At 39.5% G+C, this 14,227-nt stretch overlaps 2 protein-coding genes across 4 annotated transcripts in view; both read right to left on the bottom strand.

Annotated features, from left to right (window-relative positions):
- ate1 (arginyltransferase 1) overlaps nucleotides 1–7,052 on the bottom strand; it is a 30,205-nt gene extending 23,153 nt beyond the window's left edge. For 2 of the 3 annotated variants that reach the window (XM_085922247.1, XM_085922246.1), the window contains exons 1-7: nucleotides 6,900–7,052; nucleotides 5,962–6,025; nucleotides 5,764–5,826; nucleotides 5,537–5,640; nucleotides 5,210–5,428; nucleotides 2,758–2,972; nucleotides 636–764 (exon numbers count right to left, since the gene is read on the bottom strand). In XM_085922247.1, the coding sequence (XP_085778373.1) occupies nucleotides 636–764; nucleotides 2,758–2,972; nucleotides 5,210–5,428; nucleotides 5,537–5,640; nucleotides 5,764–5,826; nucleotides 5,962–6,025; nucleotides 6,900–6,996 (891 nt within the window). In that variant the 5' untranslated portion in view covers nucleotides 6,997–7,052. The remainder of the gene's footprint in view (nucleotides 1–635; nucleotides 765–2,757; nucleotides 2,973–5,209; nucleotides 5,429–5,536; nucleotides 5,641–5,763; nucleotides 5,827–5,961; nucleotides 6,026–6,899) is intronic. The other variant, XM_085922245.1, reaches the window with a different exon arrangement.
- Nucleotides 7,053–7,986: 934 nt separating this feature from the next.
- aldh18a1 (aldehyde dehydrogenase 18 family, member A1) lies at nucleotides 7,987–13,970 on the bottom strand. The gene is made up of 17 exons (XM_085922815.1): nucleotides 13,808–13,970; nucleotides 13,189–13,296; nucleotides 12,903–13,054; nucleotides 12,683–12,832; nucleotides 12,495–12,599; nucleotides 12,242–12,400; nucleotides 11,820–11,910; nucleotides 11,363–11,487; nucleotides 11,115–11,259; nucleotides 10,944–11,017; nucleotides 10,245–10,344; nucleotides 9,883–10,103; nucleotides 9,669–9,806; nucleotides 9,395–9,590; nucleotides 9,110–9,231; nucleotides 8,702–8,984; nucleotides 7,987–8,610 (listed from the first exon to the last, which is right to left on the bottom strand). Exons 2-17 carry the CDS (start codon nucleotides 13,283–13,285, stop codon nucleotides 8,429–8,431), a joined length of 2,340 nt encoding a protein of 779 aa, XP_085778941.1. The 5' UTR covers nucleotides 13,286–13,296; nucleotides 13,808–13,970; the 3' UTR covers nucleotides 7,987–8,428.
- Nucleotides 13,971–14,227: the final 257 nt, after the last annotated feature.

Genomic DNA, 14,227 nt, shown 5'->3' with positions numbered 1-14,227 from the left:
AGTGGCAAGCTGCTACTGTGGCATAACATTCCCAACATGATTGTGTAGAAAGTCCTAATAAAATTGAATTATTCTGCCCTTTTACCAGATATTCTATCCACCTAATTTAGCATGAATTTGGGCACAAGAAGGAGCACCAATGAGATTATTGTTAAAACTGGGAGGGGGTTAGGTTGTCAAGACAGCCCTCAAAATCCAAACCACAACAAATAGCCTACCGACTGACTCAAGGCCAAGTCGAGACACCTGGAGAAACACTGCTCTCAACCATGGCGTATGGAAACATTTTCATCTCATTAACTCCCTTTTTGGTTGTCGGGTTTTTTTTTCCCGACACGTACATGTGATTTCAACTGAAACGTAATGGTTTTCACTTATACTGACATCTTTGATACTCCGTGAAGAGGTATGAATCATCGACAAATATGTAGTACACTTAAGTAAGAGTCGAGACAATACGTCTCTCCCAAATAAAAGAAAGGACTCCTTAAAAAGACCGAAGGAATGATTGTACTCAAAATAATTCTGATTATATAACTATTATTATTTTGTTTTTGTTCCTCTGGATGCCGATCTATCATCTCCCACCCGCAATGGGAAGGCCAACAGCAGCTTGACCTATGCCACCCCCTGACCTGGCTCTCGGAGGGTTTGTCAGGAGGGTCCTTGTGAATTGCCATCTGGTAGAGTTTGTACACCTGGTAGGAGGCGTCGAAAGAGGCTTTGAATTGCGGGCAAGGGGGATTGGCGCGCACTAGCCTCACCTTCAAAAAAAATGGGCAGATAATAGTTAACATCAAAATGGGGAGCAGGGAGGTACAAATATTAAAAAAAGAAACATTTCAAAAGCATTGTGACATGTGTAAGTCAAAAGTCAAAGTATTCACTTGCTAAGACTCTTCCTCTGTGTCACTAGCCACTCCTTCAACCAGAAGCTTTTACTGGCCAAAGAAGACACTCTGTCAATTGAGTCTTCTCAGATGATAGAATGGGGGCTTGAAGCTACAGTTTAATGGGTTTGGACCGAAGAAGGCTAGTCTCATGTGAATATTGGCATCCATTTTTCTAAGTTTAATGGTTCCTTATAAAAGAAAGGAAATTTCCCAAGCTCAATCTTTTTAATTATGCTCCAGTGCTGAAGATGTGTTTTGACAGGATGAACTACTTGAGGCTCGCCACAAGTCACACCATAGTGGTGAGATGTTTTTGGATGTTGGGGTCGGGCTATCATAATAGTACTACATTACACAATTAGTTGGATACTTGACAGGCCAAGAATGTTTAAATAGAGCCAAACATATTCATGTAAGTTTGATTATAAGTTGATGAATTGAAAATGTCATCCAACTTGCACCTTTCCCTATCCATACATGGACAAAACCCCAGTCTATAACAAAAAAATATATTTTTTTTATACTAGTGGGGACCGACAAAAATAATTACTCCGCTGAAAGTTTTTCACTCTAGATTTCTTTATTATTTGCTCATTTGACCACATTGTAAAATGGAGTTAGTTAAGAGACCCTTCTAGACTGTGTTTCACTTCATTTGAGGTGTCACATTAACGCCAAATCACTGACTAAACTATTTTGCCTTAGTTTTTTTTTTTTTTTAAACAAATTATAAAGCTGTATTACCAGTGAAAATGGCATTTGAAAGCGTTATCTTGTCATGAGGGCGCAGATTTCATGACATCACATTGCCCTCTAGTGGCTGAGAGCTGAACATCACCAGCACAAACGGACACAGGAAAAATATATTGGGATACATATATACCAATTGAGTTAGTGACAAACAATAACCCCACGGATTTCACAGCAGTCATGTTAAAATGTGAATGTCAATTAAGCCATCTAAATTTCACGCAAAGCCACGCCAAACTTTTGTTTTGTTTTTGCTTTTACTGCTTGCCGATTGTTTTTAAATATGGTCAACATTTCACAAATATGTGGTCACAAAATCTTGATTTTTTCAAATCCATTTTACAAACTAACTTTCTAACAATTCTCTTGTCAGTGCTTTATGACCATTCCCAATTTGTTTATTAGACAAAGGCCTTATTCTAAAGAATAAGCATTTATTCAAAGCATTGCGTGTTGTAAATCAAAAGTCTTGATCCAGGATTGCATACAATATTTTAGACATGAATGTCCAGGAATAATGAGATACATAAAGTATAGCATGTCAAGAGTGGCGATTAAATTAAGAGTGTACTTTTCAGTATAAAGTGTTGTGCTTGGCCAGAGGTACTCATTCTGAGCTAGTAAAGTTAAAGGCCCTGAATTCAGATTCTTTATGCATCCTCAAGATTCCATGGGAAGGGTGTGTCAACAAAAAGAAAGCGTTTGCATCTGTTTTGAGTCGTGGTTATGACCAAGAATGACGTGACTATGCCAACCTCATATTAGGTCCTTTGCCAGGGATATTTCCAAAATCATTTGGACTCTCTACTAAAGGTTCATTTTCATGTCTTTTCATTTATACTGATGTGGGATCTGTGGTTTTAATGTCCTCATCGGTGTAACGTGACCCATTCAGTGATGCGTCTAATTCCATTGATCTTGATTGAATGGGAACATGGCCCTTTTTTCTCCCTCACTAGGCTTTGGCCAGCTAGCTTCTGTATATAATAAACATTGTGAGGTCACTGAACCGAATGATGATGGATGTAAGAATTTAGCTTTGTTGGAATCACCACGACAGACAAATGCTTATTGCAAGTTATACAAAATCAGAACGGAAACCACTATTGTTTACCTCAAAGCGATGAGATGAAGTGTCAGGGCATATCTCTGTGAGAAAATCTTCCAGGGTTTTGGTTCGGTTTGTCTGAGTGGCAGCAGGAGGGCGAGTGGTCAAAGTGGAGGAGACCCCAACGCTGCTATGTTTCATCTGCTCCTTCTGGTGATGCCGCTCTTTCCTTAACTCTTTGGCCTTTCGGCAAGGGGGTCGGTTGGGGTCTAGTCCTATACCTGCACCCCAGAGAGAGCAGACAGTAATAAATCAATGCTCGTGTGTGTGTGTGTGTGTGTGTGTGTGTGTGTGTGTTTGTGTGTGTGTGTGTGTGTGTGTGTGTGTGTGTGTGTGTTTGCGTGCGTGCGTGCGTGCGTGCGTGTTGCCATTATCATAAAAACACATTCTCCAGTTTCATTATCTGCTTTTGACGTCACCATCACAAATTGTGACTTATAATATTAACATTCTCTGTGGTGACGCAGTCTTGTCTCCACCCCCTTTTCTTTTGCTCTTCCTTTTCCACCACCATCTTTTGCCAAGACCTCCCGCTCTCCGGGCATCCCATGTCAACAGTTTACACGCCCACATCCTGTTTGGAGCAATAAGGAAACGAGGACCATTTCCTGCTTGTCAAATTGCCAGACGCAACTATCAGTTCACTTTGCAACTTTCCCTTCCGTCAACGTAAGCGAGGAATATCCTCATCAAAAGGACAATCACTAAGTCATGTTAAGTATTACGTTTGAAATATGATTTCCCGTGAAAGACAGCACAAAATAAAGAAATGACATTCACATTTTCAGGCTCCCCTGTCGGTGCAGCCTGACAATTTTTAAGTCTACAAAGGGGTCAGCCAGTGTCAGTTCCGGGCTCAAGTGTAGAGTTTGTTTATGCTTCTCTTCTAATTCGTGAGAAGTGAGCGCAGTCTTCACACATTAAAATGTAGAACCGGAACTTCCTGTGTTTAATGGGACTGTATTATCTGTATTAACTATTAAAATAATAGCAGAGGATTAATAAGAAGCTACACACATATAAAAAGTGGCTGCAAAGTTATAACACCGCCTCCTTCTGGCACAAACCGGTATGTCACAATAACGCAATCCTCCAATATGACAAAGTCTGATCACATTTTTAAAGCGTAACTTTAGGATCAGAATAAATGACTGTTCAATACTTGGTAGTTTAGCTGTGTTTTTGGAGGCAAAAAAACTTTTTGGGGATGACAAAATTTTCCTCAGGTAGGTTAAAATGGAAAATCATCCTCAACAAAAGGATAATAACAAAGTCCATTAAGTATTACATTTGAAATATGATTTTCTGTGAAAGCTAGATTCTTCCACACCACCAGTTTTTTTTACCTTTTTGTTTTTGTTTGTTTGAAACAGAGCGTGGGCACAGTGATACTGAAAAAAATTTGACTGAGCGGGTTATACATTAATTACACAGAAGGCCTTTTGTTAAACAAATAAATTGTGAAAGTGTAAATAGAGCAGTATTACATGATTAGACAGACTAGTATTAGGCATGTGAGTTGTATTGTGATAACTGCATTGTAAGAACTTTGCACTTACAGTGTGGTATCAAGAAAAGGCTGATGTGTGATTTGTTTGTTGTGGTATATTTATTTAAGAAATATGCTTGAAGCCAGTTCTAATGGGTCAACTTGCCTTCAGAATAAACTAAACCTCTGTTCAAAATGAGTGCCAGAAAGTACAAAAGTGCTCAAAAAACAGATTGTTGGTGTCTAAAGTGCACAAAGGGAAATCAGTTCACCATCTGACTGTCTGCTGTATGCACACTTGCTCCATTTCAACCATGTTGCTCTTACCTATTTATTAATTTATTATTTTTTATTCATCTGTGTGTCTTTTATATACCCACTCTGTGTCATGAATGCTGCTGGGAACCTGATTCCCCCCGGTCAATAAAGTATCAATCAATCAAACAATCAAAACAAGAACCTAGAAGTACTGCTTTCACTGTGGTCACTGTAACTCTACTATTCTTTGCCTTTTTTCTCCACAACCCATCACATATCCCACACTGTTACCTTCACGACATTGCAAATTATTGAAACGTAGAGCTCATGAACAACTCCCTCAATGCAACTGCAGGCTTGCAACAATATTCAATAATTATTTTACATATCGTCAGAGAGAAGCCCTGCATACCATTGGTACCAAACTTTGAAAATCGGATTCACTGGCTATTTACACAGTCGCGTTGTTTGCAGCGTTCATGTACTTTTGGTGATCTGACATTAGCGCCGCACCCAGAATTGAAATAGAGTCACTCTTTGATGGAAACATACCAAAATGTAATTAAAGCTACCTAGTGGCACCACCTATAATTTTTTGGGAGATAAGATGACAATGTAATAAGGACATACAATAAAACCGCCGCTCCAATTTCAGCTACATTTACCACCCAAGAGCAGGACTGTTACATAATATGTAACTTGATTTCTTACCAGGTTTTGGGGCTGTGGTTGTTCTGCCCTCCGTGACAGAGTCTAGCTCTTTTCTCGATGGCTCTGAGCCAGTTGGAGTGACGTCTGCCTCATTCCTCTCAACGTTTATCACAGCCGGACACTCTGCTAACTCCTTTTGGACGTCCGTAATAGCACATTCCATTTTTTTACTTGGCTCTTTAAAACCTGCAACTTCACACACTGAATCCATTGGTTGCCCTACAAAAAGTAAAAAAAAAAATCTACATAATACAAGTGGGGGATAAAATTATGCAATAAAAACAGGCACAAAAAATATTCACAAGAAATATTTACAAGAATACTCACCGAGTTCATGCTCTTTTGGTATTACTCCTTTACAAATGAATTTATTGAACTTTTTCAAGATTTTCTTATGGGATTTGGAAGGCTGAAATTTCCCAGCTTGGCATCTTGAAGAGCACAGATAATCAGTTCTGGTTACAATGCTTTCAAACAAATATTTCCAGTAGTCATCTAATTAATAGAAATATTGAGCATACAAGATTACACGATTATATTTGGAGATCCATTACCTGATAGGATATTGTGGACAGCATGTCTTGTTCAGGATGGGCTTGTAAACATATTTTCCGCTTCTATTCAAAATGAAAAGAGAAGGATAAAATCAAGCGAAAAAATATATAAATAAGCTTAAATTGGGCTTCACTATGGTAGTGTGTGACGTTTGTGAGTTGAAAATAGTTGAAAGCCATCAATAAATTGCTTGGTACCTTCTCCATCCTCGGTCTATGAGGTCTTGGTAGTCTTGTACTGTCATGGAGTGAGACCACATACCTGAAGAAGAAAAAATAGCATCATCAAGCCACGATGCTGAAATACATTGTAATTGTTGTTGATCTTCGAGATCAGAGCCAAAGAAGTCATATGAAAATATATTTATATGCTCTTCATAATTCTCACATTATAGTACATTTGCCAATGGTCGAGTCTGCCTACATGCACATTATTGCTACCTGCGCTCTAAATGAATCAAATCCAAATAAAAAACAGTATTTTGAGATGCACCTCAGGAAAATAGTAGTGTGTAAAAAGACTGGCATGACCATGTTTGGTGAATCTATATAAAATGGAAAAAAAAATTGGAATGTAACTTGTCCATGTTGATAAACCGGTTGACGAACAACACCCCGCCCCTCCGCCCCCACGTCCAAAGAAATCGTCAGCCGATACACCGATGAAAAAACATCTCGCTATTTGTCACGCCGATGAAAAGGAAATCTCCCTATTTTTGTATATCCGGTGCAAGTAGGCTAGCTCGATGCTAGTTGCAATACCAGCTGTCGATGACTGTTCATGTTGCAGCGTTTGTCATGAGCAAACGAAAGCATCAATGTGCCAAATAAATAACATTGCACACAAGACTGATCTGATTTTAAGCCGCATGTTATCTGAATCGATGCTGACGGATTCGTATTCGGGATGGAATTAGAAAGTTTAGGGTAAATATAAAATAATAAAGGTTAAAATGGTAACATTCCCAGTCCTGCCCGAACAACGTCATCCGTCACTGCAATATGCATTTAAAACATATTTTTTCATATTTTAATGATTGACAATATTACAACATAAAAGGGATTGGCAAATATGTTCGCTGACAGGAAGGGCTAGTTTGTTAGCATGGTCATTTCTAAATTAGACACTGACTTACCGTGAGAAAAGTTTCCCTTTTCGTTTTTGCAGTAACCACAGCGGTAACCATAGTCTCCTCCAAAATATTCGACAATAGTATAATTGTTTAGTGCCATGTTTAGAGCGAAAACTGATGACGGATGAATGGAGGGGGACGCAGGTCAGACAACTACAGTAGCGCAGGAGCGTCGTGCAAAAAAAAAAAAGGAAAAACTTTATTTAGACAATACCTACAAATGCAACTTTGCAAAGAACGCTTTGCCGTTATAATAAACAAATCAAATTGAAATGAACCGATAGGGTTATGACACCATTATGAAAAACAAAAATGCGTTTAAGATTTTAATATTTTATTATCGCTATTATTTTGTTCCCGAGCCGGTGGCAGCCCACACTAGTGACGTCATTAGCAAGCAACGGGGATTTTCCTTTTTCCTCATAATAAACTAGGTTAAGTCAACACAGACCCTCACATTCTTTCTGCACAGATAATTGTGGAACTACAGCGTGATCAAAAATATAAAAATAAAATTTAAAAAAACCAGTGATTCAACCTTTCACTTAAAAAAGAGACAGAAGTACAGATGTACAAACGAAATACATAGTACTACTTAATTATTAAATTGCATTTTGCTCTTACAAAGAAAAACAAGCTGACTGGAGAATCAGGACTGGAGACAACAAAATTAAACAGCAAAAAATTGCTAAATTAGCTAATAGCAACCATAAAAAAAAAAACCTTGCCTGTATGTTTTTAGTTTTTTTGTTTTTTTTAAATGAGATGGATGAATTGAGTGAATACCCAAAGCTCGCTATGAGGCTGTCACCAGACAACGCAATGGGCACAGATCATCCTCACAGCTGGGACGTGGGACGGTGGGAAACGTAATTTCGATCTCTTTGTGTGTCTTAACATGTGAAGGAATTGACAATAAAGCAGACTTTGAGCTGACACACCATAAGAAATAATCTTAAATTTAGGTCACCGTTGGGGAAGATCTCTGTTTAATGTTCATATTTCTCCATGGTTATATTGATTTGTGAGTGCATAATAAAACAGGAACTATAATAACTAACAGGAATAAAACAAGAAATAAACAAATTAATCAAAGTTACCAAAGTAAATATTTATTCAAATAATCCATAACAGGAAGATAGGGCGTAAAACAAAACCGGCAACACAGCACTGCAAAATTCTCTCGTTAATTACAAAAAGGCGACAATAGAGTTTGTAGAAAAATAAGTTAAAACCCCCCACTGTGTCACTGATGACCTTTTCATCACTGGGGATAAAACTGAGTTGTTGGGTGTATATGCTTGGACATCCAATTTTTCCTTATTTGAGTCCAAGTGTTTGCACAGGTTTTCAAGAACCATCATTTGCTACAAGTAACCTCGGCTCTGCACACAAGCTTTCTGCAATTACACTTGATTCTTACAAGGAATGAAGAGGTAGCAGCTAACATACTTGCTACTCTCAGACACAAACCTTTGGATGCGACTGACATTGGCAAATTAGAGTCAATGAAAGTAGTTTGGATCAAGAGCCTAGCTGAAGCTCCCCTGTGGAACAGGAATGTTTTCATGAAGGTATTTCATACTTCCTTGCTCAGAGAAGTCAGCCACAGTATGACCTTCTCCTCGAAGGACCCATTTGGTGGTGAGAAGCCCCTCTAAGCCCACTGGACCTCTGGCATGGATGCGTGCTGTACTGATCCCCACCTCAGCACCTGCAAAGAGAAAAATTCAATTGACTTTTACTATTTTCTTTCATCAGTTTTTTTTTTTCCAACTATAAAGTTAAATCAATATCATCCGTACCGAGACCAAAGCGGTAGCCATCGGCAAAGCGAGAGCTCGAATTGAAAAATACGCAAGCGCTATCCACTTGCTGCAGGAACTGCTCAGCTGTCTCTTCGTTTTCTGTAACGATGACATCGGTGTGGGAGCTGCCGTATTTATGGATATGGTCCACAGCCTCCTGCATGCTGTCCACCACTTCGATGCAGCACTCCAGATCGCCGTATTCTGTCCGCAGGGACTTCACCTCAGATGGGCTGAATGTTAAATACGATGCAAACCGGGGACCGGCGTGAATCTTTACCTGAGGGAAATGAAAATGAGCTATCAGAACAGTTCTTTGTTCCAAGCTAAATAAGGGGAAGTGAAAAATATTGCAACCGAATAAAGTTGAATGAAAAGTCGCAGAAATTACAATGTTTGTCTCACTTGTTCTGTTCTGAGCATATCGATGATCTGATCAAACATTGGAGTTCGCAACAAGTCTCTATGAACGAGGAGGGTTTCCATGGCATTGCACGCCGCAGGATAGTCACATTTAGAGTCTCGGACTGGAATCAAATTATACAGAAAAAGTTGATGGTTGCATGTCATACATAAATCACATTTTATTTCTAATCTTTCAAGTTCATTTATCGGGTTTGCACACAAGCCAATTGTGTCTAGAATAGTGATATATATATTATGTAGACACACCAAGGGACTAGTACATACCAATTTCAACAGCTTTGTCAATGCTTGCTTCACTGTCAATGTAGACATGGCAGACACCCTCACTGTGGCCCAGTACAGGAATCCCCTTTGCTGCTCTCTGGATGTCTCGCACCAATTGCGATGAACCTCTCGGAATGATCAAGTCAATGATCTTTTCCAGTCTGCATAAGTCTTCAACTTCTTCTCGTGTGCTAACCTGCAGGATACGGAAAACAAGAACATTCGGAAAAACGAATGTGCCTAAATGCACGTAATTTAACACTTTTATTCTCACCAGTTGAATAGCATCTGCTACGCCATGAATGGAAAGTGCCTCCTGCGTGAGTTGATGGAGAATTCGGTTGGTGTTGGAAGCTTCCTTGCCACCCTTCAGCAGCAAAGCATTCCCGCTTGCAATAGCTAAAGCAGACACCTGAAACGCACATTACAGATACGATTGCCATGAAGACACGATACTATGAGCACAAAAAGCTTCCAGTCATAATTACTTGTGGGAGGCAGTCAGGGCGTGACTCAAAGATCACCAGCAGGACACCAATAGGGACAGTGATCTGCTCTAACTCCAAGTTGTTGGCTATCCTGGTCCTTCGCAGCACCCGGCCCACACTATCCCTGGAGGACACGGCAAGCTGACGCAGGCCGATGGCCAGGCTGTTAAGTTTAGCTGTCGAGAGACTCAGCCGGTCAATCAGAGCCTGGGATAAACGACCTGTGAAGAATTCCAGCGAGAACATGAGGATAATAATTTCAAAATGCCACATTTAGAAAATTCACATGGAGTACTTTTTTGTGCCTGAACTCGTGCATGGGTGGATTTCAGACATTCACATAACCTGTTTATCATCTGTACCTGAAGATGTTGCCAACTCCATGTCTCTCTTGTTGGCACTGAGAATCTCATCTTTTTTCTCTGTAAGCAACTCGGCAAGACTGCAGATGATTTCTCCTCTCTGGGTATGCATAAAATGTGCACAATTATACGACTGTCACTGAAACCGTTTTGAATGGGAATAATTGATTTTAGTTGAGTCTTATGCAAACCTAAAAAAAAATCACAGGTTTCTAGCACTCCAAAATTCTCCAACTATTTTGGAAACATACCCAGAAGGTGTCTTTTTTCTGTAGCTGTCATTAGCTAAATTGCTTGTTATTATTGAGTCAGTTCACAATGTTGGTAGAGCTATAGCAAAACAAGTGAAACAAATATTGTGAATAATTTAAAAAAATCTCTTTTTACATTTGTAATGTGTATGTTTCACATGCTCACCCAATCCTTGCCAGCAATTTGGCAGGATTTTGTGCTGGGAATGAAACTGATTATTTCAATTTCTTTCAATAAAAAAAGAAAACCACAGCTTTTGTTCACTTACAAAGTTTACAAATTTTGTGAACGGAGTTTTCACAGTACAAGCACAGGTTTGGAGGTTTGGTGCTTTGCTCAAGGGCACCTTAATATTTACCAGGGTGACAAGCATCTCTTACAGATAATCTACTGCCACCTCACATGAATTTTAGCTAAATAGGATTTTACGAGGGAGGAGAAATTCACCTGCTCTGGTAAAAGTGAAGCCAAAGTTCTTCCAGCATGACGGGCCATCTCTGTCTGCTGCTCCACAGTGGGACCTGATGGTGACAAGAGTACAGGTAAAATCCACAAATATTAAAAGACCTCATTATGAAAATACATGAACAATTCCCATTTGCATTTAGCCCAACACACCTGCTGGTTTTACTTCGGAGAAAAAGGTCCCGACTTTCTTCCCCTCCACGATGTCTGTTATGACATGGCCCGTGACTTTGGGATCCGTGCCGTTGGCAATGACCACGGATGACCCACCCTGGAGTGCCCACAGTGCTGCTTTTACCTGTATTGGAAAAAATTGTGGAAATTTCATCATCAAGAGCCCATCCTTTTTTTATTAATTTAATCTACAATTTGCGATGAAGTATTGTGTTTGTTGCATGAACCTTGGCTTCCATGCCACCAATGCCAACTCTGGACTTGGTTCCATACGTGATGGATTGTTGGTCTCCGGGGTAGAAGATATCAATAAGTTTAGCATCATCTGTTCCTGGTGGACTGTCATATAGGCCTGCAGAAGAAGGTATTTTTCACAGTTAAGTCTACATTCAGCAATACAGACATTGGCTGAAAAGCAAAAAAAGACCAATTGAGCCATTTGAAGATAAAGACAAACATATTGGACAGATTTTTTTTTTTGCTTTGTAAACGCACTATATTAATAAAGATGGATTGAGTTTAGTTGAATAATGTGTTAATAACGAATAAATATATATATTTATTTTCTAGAGCCATACTATCTGACCTTGGGTGGTAGGTGAGGCACAACTTCAACTGGTTGCCACTCAATAACAACTGAAATCTCCTAACAATAATATTAACATTTCGGACAACCATCTGTACCTTGAACATCCGACAGGGCAATTAGCAGATCCACTTTCATTTCAACAGCCAGACGGGCGGCTAAGCTGTCATTGTCTTTGATGCTTATTACCTGAAATGCATAAAATCATTTGGATTAGGCCAGAAGGAAAAAAAATCTAATTGGAAAAAACAACAACATGTTATTAGACAATAAATGCCAGCAAGTCTCATGAAGTAGTTCAAAGTTCTCCTCCTTCAAGATTACACAAGCAGGAAAATTGAAAATTACAATCCCTGAAAATAAAACTAAACTGGATGTTCCCAACAATGGTGTAACGAGTAAAAACGTAGTGATATTATCCGTTTTTTTTGTTTTTGGCCTTCACCTTAAGAACCCCCCTACCCATACACAACATGTCCCACACTTAGCATTCCCATTATGCCCTTCACACAGTACCCACATTTACTCCCTGTAAGTCACTGTTGGGAACAGGGGGGGGCACAACGGCATCATTGGTGTTAATGATGGGGACAATGTTCATCCGCAGAAGTTCAAGAAGTGTGCTGTTAAGGTTGCGCCGCTTCTGCTCATCATGAAAATCCAAATTTGTGACTAAAATCTGTAGGAATGAACACACATAATAAAGCCTTTAGTGACACTTACTTTCAAACACCTTTTAGCTTTAAAAAAAAAAAAAAAACTCAAATACATACTTGTGCAGTGCAGATGCTATATTGGGTAAACATAGCTTCATACAATGCCATCAGACCACTCTGTCCAGCAGCTGCACAAGCCCTTGCCTCCAAAACTGGAATTGCCTGCAAAAAAAACAAAAACAAATACTCATGAAAATGTCTATGGAATATTTAACAGATGCTTATCTAATAAACTTATACAACACCATTTCTTTCAGCTGGTTCTGGCCTGAATGTAAAGCCTGTCTGACACTTTGGGACAGAAGGATTTCATGTCTTAATCTCTGCTTCCCGAATGCCACGGCACCACTGGTGACAATCATCATCTCCCTCCCTTGATTCTGCAACATGGCCACCTGATGGGATACAGCAATGATGATGAGTTAGTATCTTGAATTGAATTTCTTAACTCGAATCGTGCATTACCTGCTCAACTATGGAGGCAAGTCGCCCCAGCGCCAGGCCACACTCATCTCCTCGTGTTACCACAGCACTTCCTAGTTTCACCACAATGCGCTTGGCTTGCTTCAACTCACTCCGATGGGCAAAAGACTTGCCATGGGAGCGTGGGTGTGAGACTGGAAGTGCACAATGGGGATGAAATGCTTAAAAGTTTACCGGTAAATCGTGAAAGTCATTTAAAAGATCAACTAAAGCTAACTTCAATTCATGAGTTAGCTTGTTGTAAAGCTAGTAAATGCGTGTTACTTACATTTTGCTTGGGAAAATGTTCTGATAGAGGAAGGATTGACTTTCACTTGCCGAATTCTGGATGGCAAGTGAGAACACAAGTGGAGTCTGGCAAACATGGCAGCAAAACCTAAAACCAAGTGTGAGAAACGCAAAGCATTGCCCATTTAATGCAGCACTTCTGGACAAATTTAAAAAGTTGCACCTGCTGGATATGATGTCTGGCCATGAGCAGCAAAGTGTACCCCCGTCTCTCAATCAAAATTTGTAACCAGCTCTAGTTAAAACAAGACCCTAATAGAGACACGCAGTCTAGAAAACAGACAGATGAATGAATGCATGTTTTTTGTCAACAGTGATGATGCTTGAACTTGAGGAAAAGAACTTGACAGGATCTACTGATTAGGGTGTTTTGGTTGATGGACTGCTCATGTAAAGATATAATATCCAGAGAGTTTGTGCCGCTCAAATGAATAAATCTCACGGTGCATAACATAAGCGTGTTTCAGGTTGCACGCTATTCTAAACATGCGAACCCTAGGTTTGCATATGTCAGCTAGCTTAGCATTAGCTCAAGTTATTTTGCCACTGCATGCAAATAGTAAAAAAAAAGAGCAAAAATTGAGGGGAACAGTCCTTACCTCGCAAAGATCAAAAGTGAAATCCCCTGCCCAAACGCACTTTAATAAACTTCGGGAGCAAAGACACGTAGTCAGGCTGGAGGCACAAGCTGCCACATCCACAGCCGGGGTGGCCACGTTTACGGTTAGAACGTTGTGACTTCAATTCACAAAGGAAATTTGCGTAAGATTTCCCGTTACACAGCACCGCTTACGCTATTGTATTTTGTTGTACGCAAAAATACAGTAGTAGAAGGACGTAACTACGGAAATACGTACTGTAACCTTGCAGCTGAAAATTAAAGCTAAATGGATTGTTTCACATAGTGTGGCAAAAAAATATTAGCAATTGTTACCAAGGATCTAATAAATTTGAACGTGCATGGTTAGTTTTTATATTTAAATAATTCAACGTACTGTAACTTTGTTGACTGATAAAGA

This window comes from Syngnathus leptorhynchus, chromosome 10 (assembly GCF_054491065.1).
Source record: "Syngnathus leptorhynchus isolate UIUO chromosome 10, UIUO_Slep, whole genome shotgun sequence".
NCBI lineage: Eukaryota > Metazoa > Chordata > Actinopteri > Syngnathiformes > Syngnathidae > Syngnathus > Syngnathus leptorhynchus.
Note: the sequence above shows the minus strand (reverse complement) of the source record. Positions and strands in the feature narration are given on the sequence as shown.